Source organism: Periplaneta americana, chromosome 16 (genome assembly GCF_040183065.1).
Source record: "Periplaneta americana isolate PAMFEO1 chromosome 16, P.americana_PAMFEO1_priV1, whole genome shotgun sequence".
NCBI classification, from domain to species: Eukaryota; Metazoa; Arthropoda; class Insecta; order Blattodea; family Blattidae; genus Periplaneta; species Periplaneta americana.
In genome coordinates, this window is record NC_091132.1 from 179,624,268 (window position 1) to 179,644,956 (window position 20,689).

The following is a 20,689-nucleotide window of genomic DNA, read 5'->3' on the forward strand; positions in this document are numbered from 1 at the left end:
ATAATGCAGACTTCATTCTTCAATTGGATGGTACCCTTCTGCATTACCACGACAGCGTTCAGGACGATTCTTAATAAGACACTGCAACAACGATGGATAGGCCGTGTAAGTGTGAAAGATGCGAATCTCCTTCGTTGGCCACCACGTTCTCCCGATTTGTCTCCATGTGATTTCTTCATATGGAGTTTTGTGAAGGGTCATATTTACGTGCCACCAGTGCCAACGATACTGAATGGTCTGCGCGACCACATCACAGCAGCCATTACTGAGGTTGACCGTGACCTGTTACAAAAGATTTGGCAGGAGACTATCAGCTTCATGTGTGTAGTGTTACGTAGGCTGCTCACACAGAACACTTATATTTTGTTGGAAGAAAACTTTCAAATTTTGCCTTTCGAAGAACACGTCTCACAATACGATATGTTCTTTGGATTTCACACAATAAATTACTTAAATTGGATCCATCATTTCGACTTGCCTTTTATTTAGACATTTGTGTATGAAATTGAACTAAACGTGGTAAATATCTTCAGTGGCGCCATCGGCATGGCTCAGTCGGTTAATGCGCTTGCCGGCCGATCTGAAGTTGCGATCAGGGGCGGGTTCGATCCCTGCTTGGGCTGATTACCTGATTGGGCTTTTTACGATGTTTCCTCCAACCGTAAGGTGAATACCGGATATCTATGGCGAATCTTCGGCCTCATCTCGCCAAATACCATCTTGCTATCACCAAATACATCAACGCTACATAACCTCATAGTTCATACAGCGTCGTTAAATAACCAACTAAAAAATTATCAGCGGTGATGCAAACATAAAAATTAATATGATTTACTGAACACTGAAAATTTTAGTGTCTACGAGAGAAATGAGATGCAAATGATTCACGAATTACACGATGAAGAAACAGGAAGAATGAGAGCAACCATTGTATCCCCTGGTCACCTGCCTATAGCAGCTACATCAGTCAGTAAATAACAGACAGAGAACTACCGACCAACACACTTCATAGACTGCACTCACCTCAGCTTCACTATTCAGCATGGGAAAGTCTACTGAAACTGCAGCTTCCGCATATGTCATCTCTGATTTCAGGTCGCACTTGTGGTCAATAAATTCTGTTTTTATTTCGGTGACGTGAAAATCTAATAAATTTCCTTCCTGCAAGATAAAGAAAAAAGTAACAGGGTAAAATATGATACAAGGTTGTTCACGAAAGTCATGTAACTATTTATAAAGTCTGTAGACAAAATTATTAATACTGATGTCAACGAATGCACGTGTACCTATTCCAAAACCAACAGTAAAATAATTTCCGTTAGAACCCTTGCAACACAGCATATACATGTATACATTTATTGTCTGATATTTTGTTGCTGGGCAGACGGGTGGCTGACAAGATGTTAATAAAATATCCATAAAGCATTGAAGGTCCAATCTTTAGCAGGTACAAGACATGTTGAGAGATGGTGGATTGCCAGGGACCAATACTTAGCATAACCACGTTTTTTATGGTCCAACAGGAGACATCGGCAATTTCAACAAAAACCACAAACACTTATCTAGTCGCTGTGCGTTGAAATGTTGTAGAAATTACATGTAATGGTAGATACAATTATAGAACTTTGCACAGTAAATTTGTAGAGTAACTGCCCCGCCAAACTTGTCTGAACTCTTTTTCTTCTATTAACGTTAGGAAATATTGAATTCAACAGCTACTTTTCGCTTTCCTTTATGATTAAGTTTCTGTGCTAAAATTGACGAATTAATGTCTTCATATAATGTGTCTGGATTATATTGATTTTAATTTTCTGAATATATAACAGTTTCTATACCTCATCAGAGGATTGGAAGCAGTGTAATGTTTCTTTTGTAACAGCCTGTACTCATGTGTTCGAAGTCTGCAGGTGTTCTTGCCGTCACTTGGAGACATATGAATACATACTGCACAACAAAGCAGAAAAGAGAAAAGTGATCCCGGTATAATGTGTAAACTTAAAGACGAGTTTAAATAAAATAATTAGAGTTTACATTTCATATGATATCTTCAGGAAAGCTTAATATAAAAAGGTTTCTGTTAGCACCGTTACATTGTCTTATTGGTGTATGCATGTGTTTCTGTACGAGAGAGTAAAAATTTGGAGATTGTTTTAAGTTAGTCCATATTAGACCTCCAGCTGAACTCTACACAACTCGATCCGAAACATGGCGGATATGGATGTAACATGTTGTTGTTGTTGTTATCTAATGCCGGGCTTTGGCACCGAAGCCATTAGCATTCTTGCTCTCCAATATTTCTCTGAGGTGGATCCATCACGTAGAACCTCACAGGTTTGTAGATGATCTGCAGTCATTTCTTCTTCTTTGTTGCATAGAGGGCAATTTGGATTTGTGTAAATTCCTATTTTATTCAAGTGTTTGGCCAAATAATCGTGTTCTGTAAGCAGTCTGAATTTTGCTACTGCAGATTTACGTGGGATTTCTGGAATAATTTCTGTTTTTTTTTTATTAAAATGCTCCATTTTTTATCTTTGGCTTTGGTGCATAGTGCTTGGTTTTGCTTGATTTTATATTTATTTTTAATTAGTCTTTTGATGGATGTAAAAGGTAGGCTTGCATTTGTATTCTGAATTAAATTGGATCCTTTTTTGGCAAGAAAGTCAGCAGTTTCATATCCAGCAATTCCGCAATGTGCACGTATCCATTGCAATTGAATTCTTTTCTGTAGTTTTCGAAGTTGTTGGATCATTTTGTGACATTCCTTAATTTGGATTGACATCATTTTATTGAATTTATTGCATATAATGCTGCTTTAGAATCAGAGAGAATGACAGCATTTTGAAATTTATCTATTCTGTACAGTAGGTGTTGGAGTGAGATATGAATAGCCATTATGGATGCAACATTGTAAGAAACACGCCCCCGAAAATACCTTTATTAAATAATCATATTCCGATATACTGTACCACGGTCAAGCTATAGGCCTAACAGAAAGAGAAGGTAAATGATGTCCCCCATAACCCCGTTATATGGCGATTCTATGGTTTTGATTTGCCCCTCCCCCCAAAGGAAACGGTTCTCTCTCCGCCTATGAGTGTTACAGACGTAAAGCCAAACATATTAGATAAACAAGAAAATAGATCACCCATAACAATACAGTGTATATTTAGTTATTCCACAATTGGACATTGGCTGACATCTACGAATGACTGCAAAGGTCCAGAATACTAAATAAAAAGTTAATGCCATTCTAAATAATACAATGGATTAGTTTTAAGAAGTTTCAACGTTCTTCTAAAAATCAATGAAATTTTTAAAAACTCCAAAATACATTAACAATATTTGTTTGTGAAAATACGTGTTCTTATGTGACATAAAATTAGGTTTTCACGATTGGCATATGTTTATGTGCTTATGTTAATGTTTACGTTATGTTTAATTTTCATTGTGAATGAGCCTTTAGGTTTTCACGATTGGTACAATACAATCACAAGTTTTAACTTTCTTAATCGTGTTTTATTGGGTGCAAGAAAAATATTTAATTACACAGGTATATGCTCTCTGGTTATGATATATTTAGCAAAGAAACAGTAATTACTCTCAATATACCTCAGATAAAGGCTTCTTCTCTTCTATATCTGCGTCATCACTTGTCTGTATAGAAAGTGGGTCGACCTCAGGTTCCATCTTGATCACGTCATCCATTACGACTGAAAAAGAAATTAAGAATCCTAACATGGAGAACATGAGCGATACAGATAGACTTACTAGCTTGGTAAATGAAATAACAAATCGACATCCGCATAGAGTGAGAATTTCTGTGTATAAGCGAGCGCGAACTCTTACTAATGAACACAAATACAAAGGAAGATGTACATGAGCATACACGAGCATGTGATTCGAGAGATAAGTGACAGGAGTTGTTTTACAAACAAAGCTAGAGAATTGACGACAAATTAGAGGTGCAATTTTACATTGCCGTGGTTCGTGAGTTAGTAAGAATTCTTATATGTTATATTCCTTAAATTACAGATTTCCGTAAATCATGTTTATCATCTTGATTCCTTATACTCTCACATCTACAATACCTAATCCTTAGATTTTTGCAAATCAAGCTTTCAGATATAATTCCCTGTAAAGTTGATTTGAATAATTTCGAGGGAAAAACTGTTCCGGGGCCGGGTATCGAACCCGGGACCTTCGGTTAAACGTACCAAAGCTCTACCAACTGAGCTACCCGGGAACTCTACCAGACACCGATCCAATTTTTCCCTCTACATCCACAGACCTAAAGTGGGCTGACAACCGTCAAGCAACCAACATTGAGTGCACACTAATTCTGTGTGACTTTAATTGTGGTTTGCTGTTAACGAACAGCGACGTGTATTATGCAAATCAAGCTTTCAGGTATAACTCCCTGTGAAGTTGATTTGAATAATTTCGAGGGAAAAATTGTTCCGGGGCCGGGTATGGAACCAGATATCTTAGCTATAACATTACCAGATGAAGCTATGGACTAAATGAAAAAGTAAAATACAATCATTTGGTCCAGGTAGCATCCATTTTTAGGATGATTCATGTAATAATAAGTTTGTAATTAGCGAGTGTATTTACATATTTTATAGTCCAGAGAGTGTTCAGTTTCATGTAAACATCATTCTTCTAACATGTTTGCTTATTATGACAAGCGACGCTGATATAACCTCTGCAGTTGCGAGCGTCGTTAAATAAAACATAACATTTATTATGGGATCCACATGACATCTTTAAAAAGATTATAAATTAGGATTCAACAAATGACTCCAAAGCACTGTGAATAAAGAGTGGATTTTGGGGGGGGGGGGGGGAAACGAGCGTTGAGCGACTTCCAGTGATTTTGGAAGTCAAATTGTTCGAATTTCTAAGAATTTTTTTTTTTTGTAGAGATGTGTTTTAAAAGTTAAAAAACTATTGGTAATTATTTTAAGTGAAGAAAATTGTAGAAATCTATAGTAAATTACCTGTGAAATGAGACGACCTTCGTAATACAAGTGGAATCGAAAGGTTTATTCTAAAGAAAACGAACGTAGGATTATGAAACAGACGATGCGATATAATGTGAAGAACTTAGAACATTCATTAATTGAATAACAACTGCTGAACACTATTAGCTTACTAATCGCAGTACGTAAATGTTAAAGAAAATTGTGCATTCTTTAGTCTAGTGCTTTAAAATTACCGAGGTAAATATCGATATGGCTCATAATCATAATCTTAAGAATAAAGGAAAAAAAACATGAATACTTATGGTTCTTAGTGAAAGATAGAAAATACCAACAATACTAACATGAAGTAAAAATTACAAACAGGAGAGCGTGTAATACAAAGAAAATCCTATGTGTGAATTAAAACATGTGCATTACATTAAGAAATAATTAATTACTGTACAAGTTTTAAATGTACCCAATTTTTATATACTAATATACAAATAATGAAGTACATGCCGCTACTATACGCGGCAATCGAATGAAAGCCATGCAGGAGTTTTTTCTAATACCATTTTGTGGATTACAAAGCCGCAATATATTGCCCACTGTTCATTGAAAAACTTACATTTTATACCTGTTTTCAGCTGTCACTCTTAAGCATTGGTCAAACCCAAAAGTAGCACAGGATATAGCGTATATATTACTCAAATTTCAGCATAAAGTGTAATTTAGAAAGCTTGATTAGTAATTCACATAGAAGGCCGTGAAACATAGGTTTCTGGATTAGATAGGCTCAGCTATCTCAACGTTATAAACTGGATAAACAATTCATGCATACAAATTCATGCTAAGTTTTTTTGTGGTTTTCTTAAGGCGGTAAGACAAATCTGTGCATGAGACCTAATGAAATGGTCCATTGGCCGACATCTTCTTACCCATGAAGATTCCGCTAATTTGTCAAACGTAAATACTGTAGATGCCTGGCTTACTTTCATACATTACCCTATTACATGATAGATTTTACTAGATTCCACTCGCATTGCAAAAGGACAAAGCAACTTTCAATTTCCAGACATACACCTTCCGGTGTTTCTTCTTCTTATCCTTAAGTCGGCTTCTCTAACACTTTTATATGGTAGCTGTTACGTTTCGTCCATTTTGGGCTTTTTCCTCTTCAAAATTTTCCAGAACGCCTTCCAAGGCGAACCGCAAGTCACAGTGATACACGTGTCGACCAGGTTTGGAGCTCACACATTCAGTTTTTCCCGGGCGCAAATTCCTTTGCAAGTACGGGTTTTGGCGTAGGTACCTTACAAAATTTATCTCCCATTTCCTTCTCTTTGAATTCAATTGTTCCACGCCTGTATACAAATGCTACAGGAAACTTGACGTGATAGTTCCGTAATATTGCCGCACTTGAATCTCATCTCTCTCTTTCTAAGTCACATGGCAAATTGATGGTTAGGAGAAAGAACTTTTATTTTTACAATATATTATTAATTTTACTGTTATCATGGTGGAATTCTGTGCTGCATAAGGCTGTAAAGCGAAAGCGGGCGCAAATACTGAAGGAGTTTCTTCTGACTGCAAGTTTAGATTTATCATTAACTGTGGAAGCAGAGAATAGTGCATTGCGGTACGAATTTGACAGTTTGTGTTTTTCTTTTTAGCAAGCTCCATCGTTTAAACTTGCTGCACAGCTTGCTGTAATATCAGAGTATTATTTTCTAAAAGCCTCTGACATATTTGAGAAGACAGTCCAAGAAAAAAAATATCACGAATATAATGATTTTGAGGCAGATCTATGGCTTTAAATCACTTTCAGGTTAGTGATACAAGTGCCTGAATAGGGCTATAGTGAAGGGCCGGGTAATTATGGAAATCGCGAAAATCACGATTTAATAGATATGCAATAGATATTGAATAATCTTTACGAATTAAGTGATTCTGATTAATAACATGCGGATAAAACAATCGCGAAATAAAGTTGTACTAGATAAATATGAACACATTCACAAATTATTTCTATTGCGTCGTTTTATAGGGAATTTCATATTCCGAGTTTTTTTCACTTGAATTTTGTTATATACCCAACTAGGCTACATTACATAGTAATCCAGGTGTTCTGATTACATTAGTGAACTGTAAATATTTTCCCTTTTTAATGAATGTGTGTTAAATACAGAAGGTCATCCCATATTATTTGCAGATGACACAAGTATAGTAATTACAGCCAACACATTCTAAACTTCAACAGAGGAAATTCTCTTCAAAATACGTGACTGGTTCTCAGTCAATAAATTAGTATTAAATTGTAACAAAACTGACATAATTCAATTTAAATCCTGTCCAAATTCAACGTCGCAAATTTCTAGCGCAATAATTAATCATAGATTCTTATTAGAAACAACAACAACCAAATCTCTTGGCTTAAAAATTGAGAATGTGTTAAATTGGAAAAAACATATTAAAGAAATTACCCCCAAACTAAATTCAGCTTGTTTTCTTATTTGATCTATGCAAAAGATACTAAATATCAGCACCTTAAAAACAATATACTTTGCATACTTCCACTCGGTAATGAGTTTTGGAATAATATTCTGGGGAAATTCCACAGATAATAACAGCATATTTCTATTACAAAAAAAGAGTAATTAGAATAATAGTAGGTGCCAAATCTAGGGAATCGTGTAGGACTATTTTCAGAAAACTACAAATAATGCCCATGCCTTGTCAGTATATCTTTTCATTAATAATCTTCCCCGTATGTAACAAGTGAAAACTTTGTAACTAATTCAACAGTTCATAGCATAAATACACGTCAAAAAATGACTTTCATACTCCATCAGCAAGTCTATCGTGCTATCAAAAAGGAGTGCGTTATATGGCAGTAAAAATTTTTAATAACCTCCCTATCGATATAAAAAATGAAACTCAAAACATAAAATTATTTAGGGCCAAATTAAAAAAGTACCTAATTTCTCACGCCTTCTATTCTGTAGGCCTAGGTGAATTCATGACATTCAATAACACTTCATGATATTGATACTAAAACTTTTATGTTGTACTAGTAGACTATACTGTAAATCTCGTCTCTGTATATTTCATCTAGGCTGTGACTATAAATTAGGACTTTATAACAGTATTAAGTTTTTTGACTTGTTCCATATTCTAGGTGTAGGCAATGTATGAATACCATGGAATGTTAATAAATACAATACAATACAATAAAGTCTCCATCCAACTAATTTTGTATATGGGCCATGCCACACCTTTACCAGAATCCAACAAACCATAAATGTTATTTGAAAAGTAATATCATACTGAGGTAATACTTAAATTCCAAAATAACTGTATTTTCGAAAATGTCCATTAATCTCTGCCAAGAGTGCAAATCAATCACCAACAATATCTGCCGAAACCAATATAAAGAAAAACAAATGATAAAATTAATCTCCATAAATACCTGCTCCTGCCTATATTGTCTACAGATTTTCCACATTCGTGTCTTCTAGGAGCAGGTAAATGTCTAGTATATATTTCAATACGTTGCTATATGCAGAGCATTGTGAGTAACTTAAGCAATTTCATAATTATGTATCAGTTTCACATATGAAATCATAAACAGAATATGAGACATAATTAAGTAGATTTAACTGATTTGAATCTGAAAGAATAATGACAGTGCAGATAAAAAATTATCAAAATTCTTCAGCCAATAAGTCCACTCTTTGTTGTAATTGAATCAGAATGAGGATTAGCATCTGATCTGAGATTTTTTTCATTTGATTTATTATATTCCATAGATCTTACATTAGCACTCAAACTTCAAGATATGGAACTAGTCAAAATTTTGAGAGATTACAATTTTTTGGCGAGATGAAGTGAGGTATGGCCGAGGATATTTATCCACAATGAATACAGTTATTTTAATGGTTAAGTTGTAATGAAAATATATAACACATTAATTATTCAAGATTTAATCCAAAGAAACTCTACATACTTTTAAGTAGTACAACCCCACTGTTCCTGACAATTTCTTAGTGAATGAGTAACAAACAAGTGACTATATTCAGGTTGTTAAGTAGGATTACTTCATTTTTCCCTCATATATTTCTATATTGTAGAAGCTTATTTAAGTGTTGACCTTTGAGTGCAATATTTACAATTTTTTTCTTCTTCTTGTGTTTGTATACCATAATTTATACTTATTACTTTTAAATCTGGATTTTTCTTCATAATGTGCTTTTGTGAACAATAGAGCAAACTCACCTCTTATACCAGATACAAATAAATGTAAGTTTTTAATACCGTAATGTAAGGAAGTATATATGTATATGTATATATATAAAATTATATAGTAACATTTTAAATTATATGTAAAGTAATTAAATTCTGACGAAGGAAAAATTATAAATTTTAATGGCGAATAATTCTTTATAATTCAAGATAAAAAGTTCGATTTATTTCTACAGAACCGGTATAATAAGAATTGTATGGATAAAGTTGTTTTGTTCTTGAACCGTACTTAACTTTCATATTAACTTAATCTTTACCATTCCCAACACATATTTATCCTTATGGTTGGGGTTAGTGCATGTAAATGTCTTAGAAGCGGTAAGTCATTTCTTACTTATGTCTAATTGTCTTTTATTTTTATATGTATATATTTCCACGTATTTTTAATTTAGAAGTAATGTAGAATATATTACATAGTTAATTTCGTTTATGAGGTTTACGTCGAAGCTGACAGAATTTATAGTCCATATCATATTGATACAAATAGTCCACAATAACTCACTATATATGCAATGTATGCTAGGATTTAAAGTACAAGAAGAGGCTTATAATTTAATTGAAGTCTTCTTAAAGTTGAGACTAACCACTCTCAGTTCTTACAAATATATATTGCTTCAGATGCTGACCTATTGTCTGTTAGGTCTCATACTGTACCACTTTCGAAAATAGAATCGACGGAACAACTCCAGAAATTACTGGTTGTAACAACAGTTACATTAATAGTTTTAAATACTACTTCGAATATAATTAAAAACCACACAGCTTACAAATTAAAACAGGCTAATTACAATACCTCACCACGTTAACAGAATCACCAACTACGTTCAAATGCTTGATATTAATTCTACATTTACTGCAATTGTAAATATAAATGTACAACTATATTATCTAGACTATATTTTGACAAATATTTACATTTTCAAATAACAAATTGAATTGAATCTGTCTCCCGAATAAACGATAAAAAAAAAACCTTCCTATCAGAAAATCATCCCTGTTTTGCCTTGGTTCGGAATTTCTCTGGATTTGAACGCAATCTAGAATTTCTATCAGATGCAGATACTAAGAGGAAGACTGTCGTTCCAAAATCTCAGCTGCGCATGTCTGAGTGATATGAAATTCGTAGCGATGGTGACTTATCTACGTACGTGACACTTCCAGAGTCTAGACAATTTCAAGTCAATACTTGAATGTTATATTTTATTTAAAGACGCTCTCAACTTCCGAGGTTATACCAGCGTCGTCGATATGCCGGAATTTTTGTCCCGCCAGTGAATCTACAGACATGAGCCTGTTGTATTTAAGCACACTTAAATATCATCGACCTGACCCGGGATCGAACCCGCAACCTCGGGCATAGAAGGCCAGCGCTATACCAACTGAGCCAACCAGGGCGACTCAATACTTGAAGGACAACATAACTGGTACCTAATTAATTTTCGTCCTAATTAATTAGTAATTGTTCGTATCTCTTTAATAGGCAAGCAATCGATATATTGGACGAATTATTGCCATAATCATTCGCAAATAAAATTGGAGGAATATACGGTCTTATACATCGCGAGAACAGAGGTCATGCCATGTTGTTTTCAGTATTGTTGGTATAAAACATGGCGTTGGTGTATCAATTCTATTTTCAAAAGACAAACAAAAAAAATAGTGTCGGAACGTCATCAGAAATATTTGCAATCTCTAAGAGCCATCCGAATACAGAAAATAATTAGGGACAAAATCAATAGTAGAAGTCACAGTGATTTCACGGAACCATCACAGTTCAGAAATCTGACTACAAAACGCTCTCATACTCCATGTCTGCTACTCACACATCACAATTGAACGGTTTCTGGAGTGTGTACACGTACCTGCATTATGAGAGCATTCTATTTCGCGTGGCTGTTGCCAGATATGCCTCGTGAAAGATTTCTCGCGTCCGTATGCCAGAGTAACTTTTGAAATGACTGTATACAGCAAAGTTTTTCCCAGTCATTGCACTATTAAGGTTTTTTGCCTGTGTGTGAGCTTTCTTCTGTTTTTAACTTACTCGGTTCAGCAGAAGTCTTCCCACAAGTATCACGTATATGACTTTTGAGACTTCCCTCAAACGAGAAACATTTTCCACAAACTTTACAATTCAATGGATTTTCCCCGGTGTGTAAGCGTGAGTGCCTCTTCAGGTATTCCATACCGGGAAAACGCCTTCCACAAACGTCACAACAGAATGGCTTCTCGCCTGCATGCAGAGATGAATGCCTAGCGAGATGTGCAGAGCATGAAAATGCCTTTCCACACACATCGCAACTGTACGGTTTTTCGCCTGTATGTACGCGTAAATGCCTATTGAGATGCAAAGTGTCTAGAAAACATTTTCCACACACGTCACAACCGAATGGCTTTTCGCCGGTGTGCACGCGTAAATGCCTATTTAAATAACCCAAACAGGAAAAGTTCTTTTCACACACATCACAACTGAATGGCTTCTCGCCTGTGTGTATACGTACATGAATTTTTAAGTCCCCTAAGTTAGAAAAACGCTTTCCACACACGTCACAACTGAATGGTTTTTCGCCGGTGTGGAGACGTAAATGCCTATTTAAATAACCCAAACAGGAAAAGTTCTTTTCACACACATCACAACTGAACGGCTTCTCGCCTGTGTGTATACGAACATGAATTTTTAAGTCGCCTAAGTTAGAAAAACACCTTCCACACATGTCACAACTGAATGGTTTTTCCCCTGTATGCACGCGTAAATGCTTATTGAAGTTTCCCTTGTGCGAAAAACACTTTCCACACACATCACAGCTCATTATCTTGTCGACTTTGTGAACCACGTCCTGGTTTTTCTTCTCGTCGGTATGCAGGTCTTCATCTTTGCAGAATGTTGCAACTCCAGGATTAGAGGTAACTGCAACACTAACAATTCTATGGTCCACTAGTGGAAAGATGTCTAAATCACAACAAATCAGCAATATGGACATTATACAGGGTGTAACAACTATAATGTTTAGAATTTCTGGAACATGTTCCCTGACACGTTCTATGACGATTAAACCTAACATACCTATATCCAAAGTTCTATAGGTTTGGAGTATTTGTACCCCAAAGTTAAATTTCTGGTTTAATTTTATCGCTGAATACTGAAAGAAGTAACACCAATTTCCGAAAGTGAGATGTCTATGTCATTATTTTTACTATTACCATATTACATTTTAATATCAACTACTTGTGAGTATGAAAAAATCAGTGCAGGTCTGTGGATATAGAGGAAAAAAATTGGATTGGTGTCGGGTAGAGTTCCCGGGTATCTCAGTGGGAGAGCGTTGGTACGTTTAACCAAAGGTCCCGGGTTCGACACCCGGCCCCGGAACAATTTTTCCCTCGAATTTATTCAAATTAACTTTACAGGGAGTTATTCCTGAAACCTTAATTTGCATAATACACGTCACTGTACCTAACTCAAAACCACAATTTAAAGTCACACAGAGTTAGTGAGCACTCAAATGTTGGTTGCTTGATTGTTGTCAGCCCACTTTGAGGTCTGTGGATATAGAGGGAAAAAAAAAAAAAAAAAAAATTAGATCGGTGTCGGGTAGAGTTTCCGGGTAGCTCAGTGGGAGAGCGTTGGTACGTTTAACCAAAGGTCCCGGCTTCGATACCCCGCCCCGGAACAATTTTTCCCTCAAATTTATTCAAATTAACTTTACAGGGAGTTATTCCTGAAATCTTAATTTGCAAGCAGTGCAAAGTTGAAAAAAAATGTTCTTAAGATTCCAAACACTGTACTTCTTGAAATTTGCCAATAGGCACGTGAAAATGCCTGTGCACTAGGAATCCTACGATTGGGGAACCATGCTTTGATATGCCAAAACAGCTGCTGTTGCAATGCCATCACACAGTCCACACACATAAACTATGTCGGCGTATTCCTGATGTGTGTACACAAAAGGCGTGTTCTAATGGTCAAAACTCAATAAAAAGACTAGTCACAATACGGTTTATTTTTCTCACAACTGTTATTTTAAACTGTTGTCCGTTTCGTTTCCTTAGCAACCTAAACAATTTTAATTTAATTTCTCTTAAAAGTAAAATTTCCTTCATTCACTGCTTTTCAAATGTTTCTTATGTATCTCTACTTAGTAATGCCATAAAATAGGCCTTGTATAAACGGTATAATGCTTGCAGCTGCAAGAAGTTCCTTAACGATAACCTTAAAAAAATGTAATAATTAATATATACTCAAGAGCCCGGATGATTAGGCATTTAATATGGTTATAATAGGCAGGCATATAGGCACTAAAAACAGTGAAAAGAAACGGATCTATGGACCAACAATCACGTTCTATAAAGATAAATATAGCCTGTCCCACATTGATGTGATAGGTCTGATGGTGGGAGCTAGAGGTACCATACCCTCCTTCTTTGCCAACAAATGTAAAGACCTGGGCCTAACACATAGCATTGTGAAGGAAATAGCTATTAGTGCCCTCAAAGGATCGGTTCAGATATTGAGAAATCATTTGTATGGGAGTGATAATGGAAATTTCAAGTTATCTTAACTGAGGGCTGTTGCTTGGTTTAGATATCAATGCCTATAAATCCGTACTATTATTTTTCTCGAGGTATATGGCATTCATATCATTCTAACCTATCTGATGATATTTCCCCCAACCCCCCTTTTCTTAACTGTAAATGGCACAAGCGCTACTTAGGTGTAAATTTTTCTGACATTTTGTATATTCGATTCCCGCATTGTTTCAAATGCATATCATTTTACCTTTTAGGTGTGTTTCCAAATTATATGTGATACGCTTTGTCAAATCTGGCAACCTTTTGATAAGGGAAGCTAACTTTCTTCTTTTTTCTTCTTCTAGGTAGTGAAATAGGCATTTATTATTCGTGGAAACAGACAAAAATAGACAAATATTTAGTAAACTATCCCCTACGGTACTCACTTTCCTTGGTTACATGTCACAACAAGATGCTTTATAAGTTGTCAAGTGTCATAGTGAGCCGCCTGTCAGAGGGAACGTTTTTCATGGTGGAAAAAGATCTTCTACTTCCCCATAAGTGATTGGAGCAAACTTGAAACAACCTACTTCAGAAAGATTGCCTCTAATTTCTTTCAGAGAGCGGGATAAACTGACTGTGTATTGTGTCAAAGAGAGGGTGTGAGAAGGGATTAGAGACTTCAAAGTACGCGTGACTTGTGGGTGCAAGCGACGACAGTAATGGGACCTGGAGACTTGCTTTAATACTTCCTTCATCATCTTTCATTCGCTGGTAAGCCCCGAAGTGACCTCAGCACTGAGGGTTATACCAGCGTCTACTATATACAGTCACGAAGCTTGAGTTGTGAGGGCGCTAGGAACAATAGACTGTGCCGGTACTATTTCGCATTGTCTGTAAGGAGGCGATATTAGCGATCCTAGTGGTTAGCAACTATCTATGGATGCATGTTTACTACGAATTGAGCTTCGTGACTGTATAAACTAGACTGTGGTTATACTGTTCAAACATTTTTGTTAAGTGACATAAAAGATTGAATCGGTAGGGGAGAAAAGTTTACGACTTCTTGGAAAAACATCTATTGCTGGACTATAAGATTCTCAGCGAATATTTGTTTGAGGTGAATATATATTTTTAATTTATACAACCGTTCTTTTTTGTAATTTGTTTTATATAATTTGTGGTCCACACCTGTGCAGTAACGGTCAGCGCGTCTGCCTGCGAAAACAGGTGGCCCGGGTTGGAATCCCGGTCGGGGCAAGTTACCTGGTTGAGGTCTTTTCCGGGGTTTTCCCTCAACCCAATACGAGCAAATGCTGGGTAACTTTCGATGCTGGACCCCGGACTCATTTCACCGGCATCATCACCTTCATTTCATTCAGACGCTAAACAACCTAGATGTTGATAAAGCGTCGTAAAATAAACGAATAAAATAAAATATAAAATAAATAATTTATGTGCGGTTTATTTTAAAGGCACTAAAAATGTTGAAAATTTACAATAACGAAGTAAAAAAGCTAAAAAAAAACATTTAACCTTAAAATAGGGAACGGGAGATAAATAGGCAAAATAAAAATTGGGCCTATCGTCCCCAAATGTGTGGAAGCGTGTTTATTTCTTATATGTCTTTCATAAATACACTCAGTTTAAAAAAGGCACATTACGTAACAACCGGGCTCTAATTATAACAATAATCATTATAATAATTATCATATTAAGAAATTTGAAAATGGAAAAAATTCAAAATGATTTATTTATTAATTTCTGTTAGGACTCAGGATCTGTTTAGGTCCTGCTGCAGAGGATCAGGACTCACTCCCTTCAAAGACTATTAGAACTGCAGGATAGGACCGAAGAAAACATTTAGAAACATTTCCTGAGTTCGTCCAGTAATGGAATATGGTGCTGCATGTTGGGATCCATACAGATCAGAACATATAAAGACACTGGAAAAGATTCAAAAGCGGGCTCTCAAGTGTTGTCGTAATAATTCACCATTAAACTGGGACACACTCACGGACAGGAGAGCGCGAATTCGATTATGCGCACTGTTCAAAACATACAGAGGTGAGCCTGCCTGGAGAGAAATAAAAAATAGGTTGCAGCCGCCAAATTACTCTTCAAGGAACGACCACTCATATAAACTGAGGGAAAGAAGGCAGAGGACGGACACTGGAAAGTTTTCTTTTCTCAATCCTACTATCAGGGACTGGAATACTTTACCTGCAGACATACTAAAGGCTTTATCAATAACCAAAAATTTATTCAAAATAGGCTTAAGGACTTTACTAATTGACGGTATTATAATATACACACTACTTAAAGGGTGTAGTTGTGATTTGAAATGTTGTATCAGTGAGGAAGTGTGTAGTGTCAGTGAAGTCTATTGTGTAAGCGAAGTGTGTTGGTGTCAGTGAAGTGGATGTGCAAAGTATTTGAACAGTGAAATGGTTAGAAGTGTTAGTGAAATCAGGTAGAATCAGTGCAGTGAGTTGACAGCGAAATAAGTGTAGTGCCGAAAGGTACTTGTGCAGGTATGAACCTGTCACACTCGTGGGTCTTAGTTCGAACTTAGGGTTAAGATACAAATTAGGTTTACTTTGAAATGTTATTTTAAGTGACCACGCTTCATTTAATTTAGGATGCTCCTTGTCATTATTATTATTTTATGATGATGATGATGATTATTATTATTATTATTATTATTTTTGTTTTTTATTAGTTGTGTTTATTATTAATTGTTACTATTAGGTGTAATTAGTTACCACTGCCACCAGGTGTATACCCATTTGCAGTGTCAATAAATACATACATACCATTGGTCAAAGGAAAAATGTCTGTGAACTGTTTTCAATTAAATGTGATAAGCTGAAGGTAGATCTAGCACCTTGGTATTTTCTTTGACAGCAGAAACATCATCTGCAGTACTTGTAGTAATTGTATACTAGTGGTAAGTCAGGTATTCGTGATAGGGATAGCAAATTATATAATTCCTACTGTTTATGTCTGAAAGGTGTACTCAACTTTTCATATAAACAATTATCACGTTGAAACTGCAAGCATATTCACTTTGTCATGATTTAAACAAAGCACTGAAACGAAAACAGAAATAAGATTGATATATTTCACTAACCTGTCCGGTAAAATGTCATTTTCTTCTGCTGTTACTTCCAGTTTGAACTCCTTCTTCACTTGATCCAACTCACAAAACTCTTCCTGTAGGAGAAGAATAAGTAAAACAGTCACATAGACACAATACTAAATCAACAACAATACATTGTAGTTTATACAATCACAGATTTGAATACAAATCCTACCGAATGCATTATACAATATAAGAATTGTTGGCAAAAACATATGGAAATGCAGAAAAACCCCGATAAGCTGTTCAAGGGACCGGGTGTAAACCACGTATTAGGCGGGTATGCTAATTTTGACTTATATACAGTATCTATTAGCACTTTTCTTTATTGAAATACATGATTCATGAAAGGTAATACAGTATTACTCCATTGTGTAATTACTGTACTGTACGTCAAAGACATTTACAATATGTACTGTACTTAATTCTTTCGGAAAAAAAAGTCATTTGTAGTTGTTTGCCGTGTGCGAGTTCTCCAAGTCCTCATGTTTACCACACTTCAGTTTCCTGCGTTTATATCCTCTTTACGACGTCACATCTGTAGTGATTGAGTCGCGATTTTTTATTATCATTCTTAATATCGATTGTGAGATTCCTAATGAATCAGAGAGTTGTTTCTGAGTAAGAATACTGTTCTCATCGTACTTTCGTAAGATTTCTAATTTTTCAAACACAGAAAGCGCTTTTCGCTTAACACTCATTGTAATCCCATTCACAGACACTTCAATACACTAAAGGACAACAAACTGCCCAGCAAAAATTTCCAGAATTTTATTACGGCCGAGTGAGGAATGCTGTTTGAGAGAGAGGGTTAGCAAGAGGGTGAGGTATTGTAACTGTATGTAGGCTTTAACCGTGCAGGTAAGGAGTCGAATAAGAGAGCGTAACAAGAGGGTGGGGTATGAAGTATGAAGGTTTAAATGAGCAGGTAAAGGGTCGAGTACCAATACTTTTCAGGTTAATGCCACCAGTGAGTTCAATGACCAAGATGTTTCATTGCTGTTACAGTACATGGCTGAAAATTACATCGAAAATATTCCACAAAATCAGCATATTATGCGGGAATTGAGCGCAACAAACGGGGTATTTTATAAAGGCGTTATATATGAAATGTGCAGGGACCGGACAAAAAAAGCGTATTACACGGGATAGCATAATAAGTTTCTTATCGAGGTTTTACTGTAAGTACAAAAAATTAAAAACAGAAGTCATTGCATTTTGTACTAAATATTGTAAATCTAGTACATTTTGCACCACACTGAGTGAACTGAAAGCGTAAATAGCAATGAGTGTCGCACCATATTCTGAAATGCTCACATATGAGAACCGGACAGCTGTCAGAGAGTAAAAATATACAACTCATCCAATCTTTAGCGTAAAGTCAGTAATGGAAACATTCTGTGAAGGATATGAGGACATATCAGATACTAGTGGATTACCAGTAAGTACGGTATATCTTTCAAATAAACTAACAGGATTAGTAAAATAATTAAGTTAAAAATTGTAGAAGGTAAAAAGTATCTCTTTCGATGAAAACAAGATAATTAATATAATTTAGTAAACACTCAGCATCGCAGTCTCTATGACAAAAGTGAGGTGAAAAGGAGTCATGAGTGACAACAGGACGAAGAAATTGAAAGAATGAGAGCAACCAATACACTCGCTGATCACCTGACTGTAGCAGCCACATCATCCAGGATTGTATTGTATTGTATTTATTAACATTCCATGGTATTCATACATTGCTTACAGCTAGAATATGGAACAAGTCAAAAAACTTAATACTATTATAATGTCTTAATTTATAGTCACAGTCTAGATGAAATATATACAGACGAGATTTACAATATAGTCTACTAGTACATCACAAAGTTTTAGTATTAATTTCATGAAGCGTTATTGAATGTCATGAATTCACCTACAGAATAGAAGGCATGAGAAATTAGGTACTTCTTTCATTTGGCCCTAAATAATTTCATGTTTTGAGTATGGAGTCATTTTTTGACGTGTATTTATGCTATGAACTGTTGAATCAGTTACAAAGTTTTCACGATTACATATGAGGAAGATTATTAATGAAGATATACTGACAAGCCATGGGCATTATTTATAGTTTATTGAAAATAGTCCTACACGATTGCCTAGATTAGGCACCTACTATTATTCTAATTACTCTTTTTTGTAATAGAAATATACTGTTACTATCTGTGGAATTTCCCCAGAATATTATTCCAAAACTCATTACCGAGTGGAAGTATGCAAAGTATATTGTTTTTAAGGTATTGATATTTACTATCTTTTGCATAGATCTAATAGCAAACCAAGCTGAATTTAGTTGGGGGGTAATTCCTTTAATATGACTTTTCCACTTTCAAGCCAAGAAATTTGGTTGTTGTTGTTTCTAAATAAGAGAGAGAGAGAGAGAGAACTACCGACCAACACACTTCATAAACTGCTCTCACCTCAGCTTCACTCTTCAGCATGGGAAAGTCAACTGACGCTGAAGTTTCCTCAAAAGGTATCTCTGATTTCACGTCATATCTGTGGTCTATACTTTCAGGTTTTATTTTAGTGACGTCCAAATCTAATAAATGCCCTTCCTGCAAATAAAAAAGAAGATAATTAAACAATACATCACACAAAGTCGTACTCGAAAATCCCGTCACTATTTATAAAGTCCGTCCACACTATTATTAATAGTGATGTCAACAAAAGCACGTGTGCCTATTCCAAAACCAATACTACATATGAAAAGCTTCCCAACACAGTACATACGAGTAAAAGAATAGATTTATTGCATGATATTTTGTTGGCGGAATGATGACAAGGATTCAAAATACAATATAAAAGTTAATGTTATTGTAAATAGGTTATTACTGATTCAGTTTTAAATTATTTAATAGTGCTCCTAAAAATCAATGCAAGTAAGAAAACGTCCAAGATTTATGTTTATAATATACTAGTGGTTTGTGCAGCAAATGCTGCAAACTATGTGCATTAGACGTTCAAATAAACATTTTCCAGATTTATTTTCAATGAAGAATGCCAGACATTCTGAAAGTTATTTGCTTCCATAATAATGAAACATACTCCCTCTGAATGGTTTTTTTTATGCCAAATACTTCTTCTTGAACCTATACACCTTCAGTTTTTTAGTTTGAACGCGAAAACGCAAGTAACAATGCCAGGAGGACGATCAGTGGGTTTTTCATGTGGGAGTAAAGCAATAGCTATTTCAGGTCAGTGTGGATTGTAGGTGAAAGCTAAAAAAATGTCAGGTTTGTTATGCTTTCGAATAATAGACATAGCATCTTGGTATAGCTGCTGCATGTTTCATGAACTACCTTGAAATGTAGAGGGTAAAATCATTTTATCCTGCTAAGAGATCTTCCTGAAATGATCGGGAGACTACGAAATCTTCTAGGCCTCTTATTTTATCAGTAAGTAATACCTTTTGGTCTTTCCTTAGGAACTCTACTTTTTGCCCTCTCTTTACCAATACTAACGAGAATCATGCATATAAATACCTACGCCACACCGCCAATGAATATATGAAAAAGACCCAACCCCACTTGATTAATAACTATATAAATATTTGACTTTTAATAACAATATTGCTATCGTACGTAAGTTTTATAGTTTTCAGTAATATTTACTATTATACTATATAGCCGCAACTCAGTAAATTATAGAATTCAGATCTAATTTAAGATATTCTCTACATCTACTTATATAACCCCAAAATGTTTGACTTTCATGTCATTAATATAGCATT

At 35.4% G+C, this 20,689-nt stretch overlaps 2 protein-coding genes across 6 annotated transcripts in view; both read right to left on the reverse strand.

Moving 5' to 3' along the window:
• The window catches only part of LOC138692095 (zinc finger protein OZF-like), a 35,930-nt gene extending 30,220 nt beyond the window's left edge, over positions 1-5,710 (reverse strand). For 2 of the 4 annotated variants that reach the window (XM_069815038.1, XM_069815034.1), the window contains exons 1-3: positions 5,602-5,710; positions 3,610-3,710; positions 1,024-1,161 (exon numbers count right to left, since the gene is read on the reverse strand). In XM_069815038.1, coding sequence (XP_069671139.1) covers positions 1,024-1,161; positions 3,610-3,705 — 234 coding nt within the window. In that variant the 5' untranslated portion in view covers positions 3,706-3,710; positions 5,602-5,710. Of the gene's footprint in view, positions 1-1,023; positions 1,162-3,609; positions 3,711-5,592 lie in introns of those variants that run through there. The other 2 variants (XM_069815036.1, XM_069815037.1) reach the window with 2 other exon arrangements.
• A 3,098-nt stretch (positions 5,711-8,808) lies between these two features.
• LOC138692106 (gastrula zinc finger protein XlCGF28.1-like) overlaps positions 8,809-20,689 on the reverse strand; it is a 62,790-nt gene continuing 50,909 nt past the window's right edge. Inside the window, exons 3-5 of one of the 2 annotated variants that reach the window (XM_069815056.1) lie at positions 19,377-19,514; positions 16,906-16,988; positions 8,809-12,179 (exon numbers count right to left, since the gene is read on the reverse strand). In XM_069815056.1, the coding sequence (XP_069671157.1) occupies positions 11,261-12,179; positions 16,906-16,988; positions 19,377-19,514 (1,140 nt within the window). In that variant the 3' untranslated portion in view covers positions 8,809-11,260. The remainder of the gene's footprint in view (positions 12,180-16,905; positions 16,989-19,376; positions 19,515-20,689) is intronic. The other variant, XM_069815057.1, reaches the window with a different exon arrangement.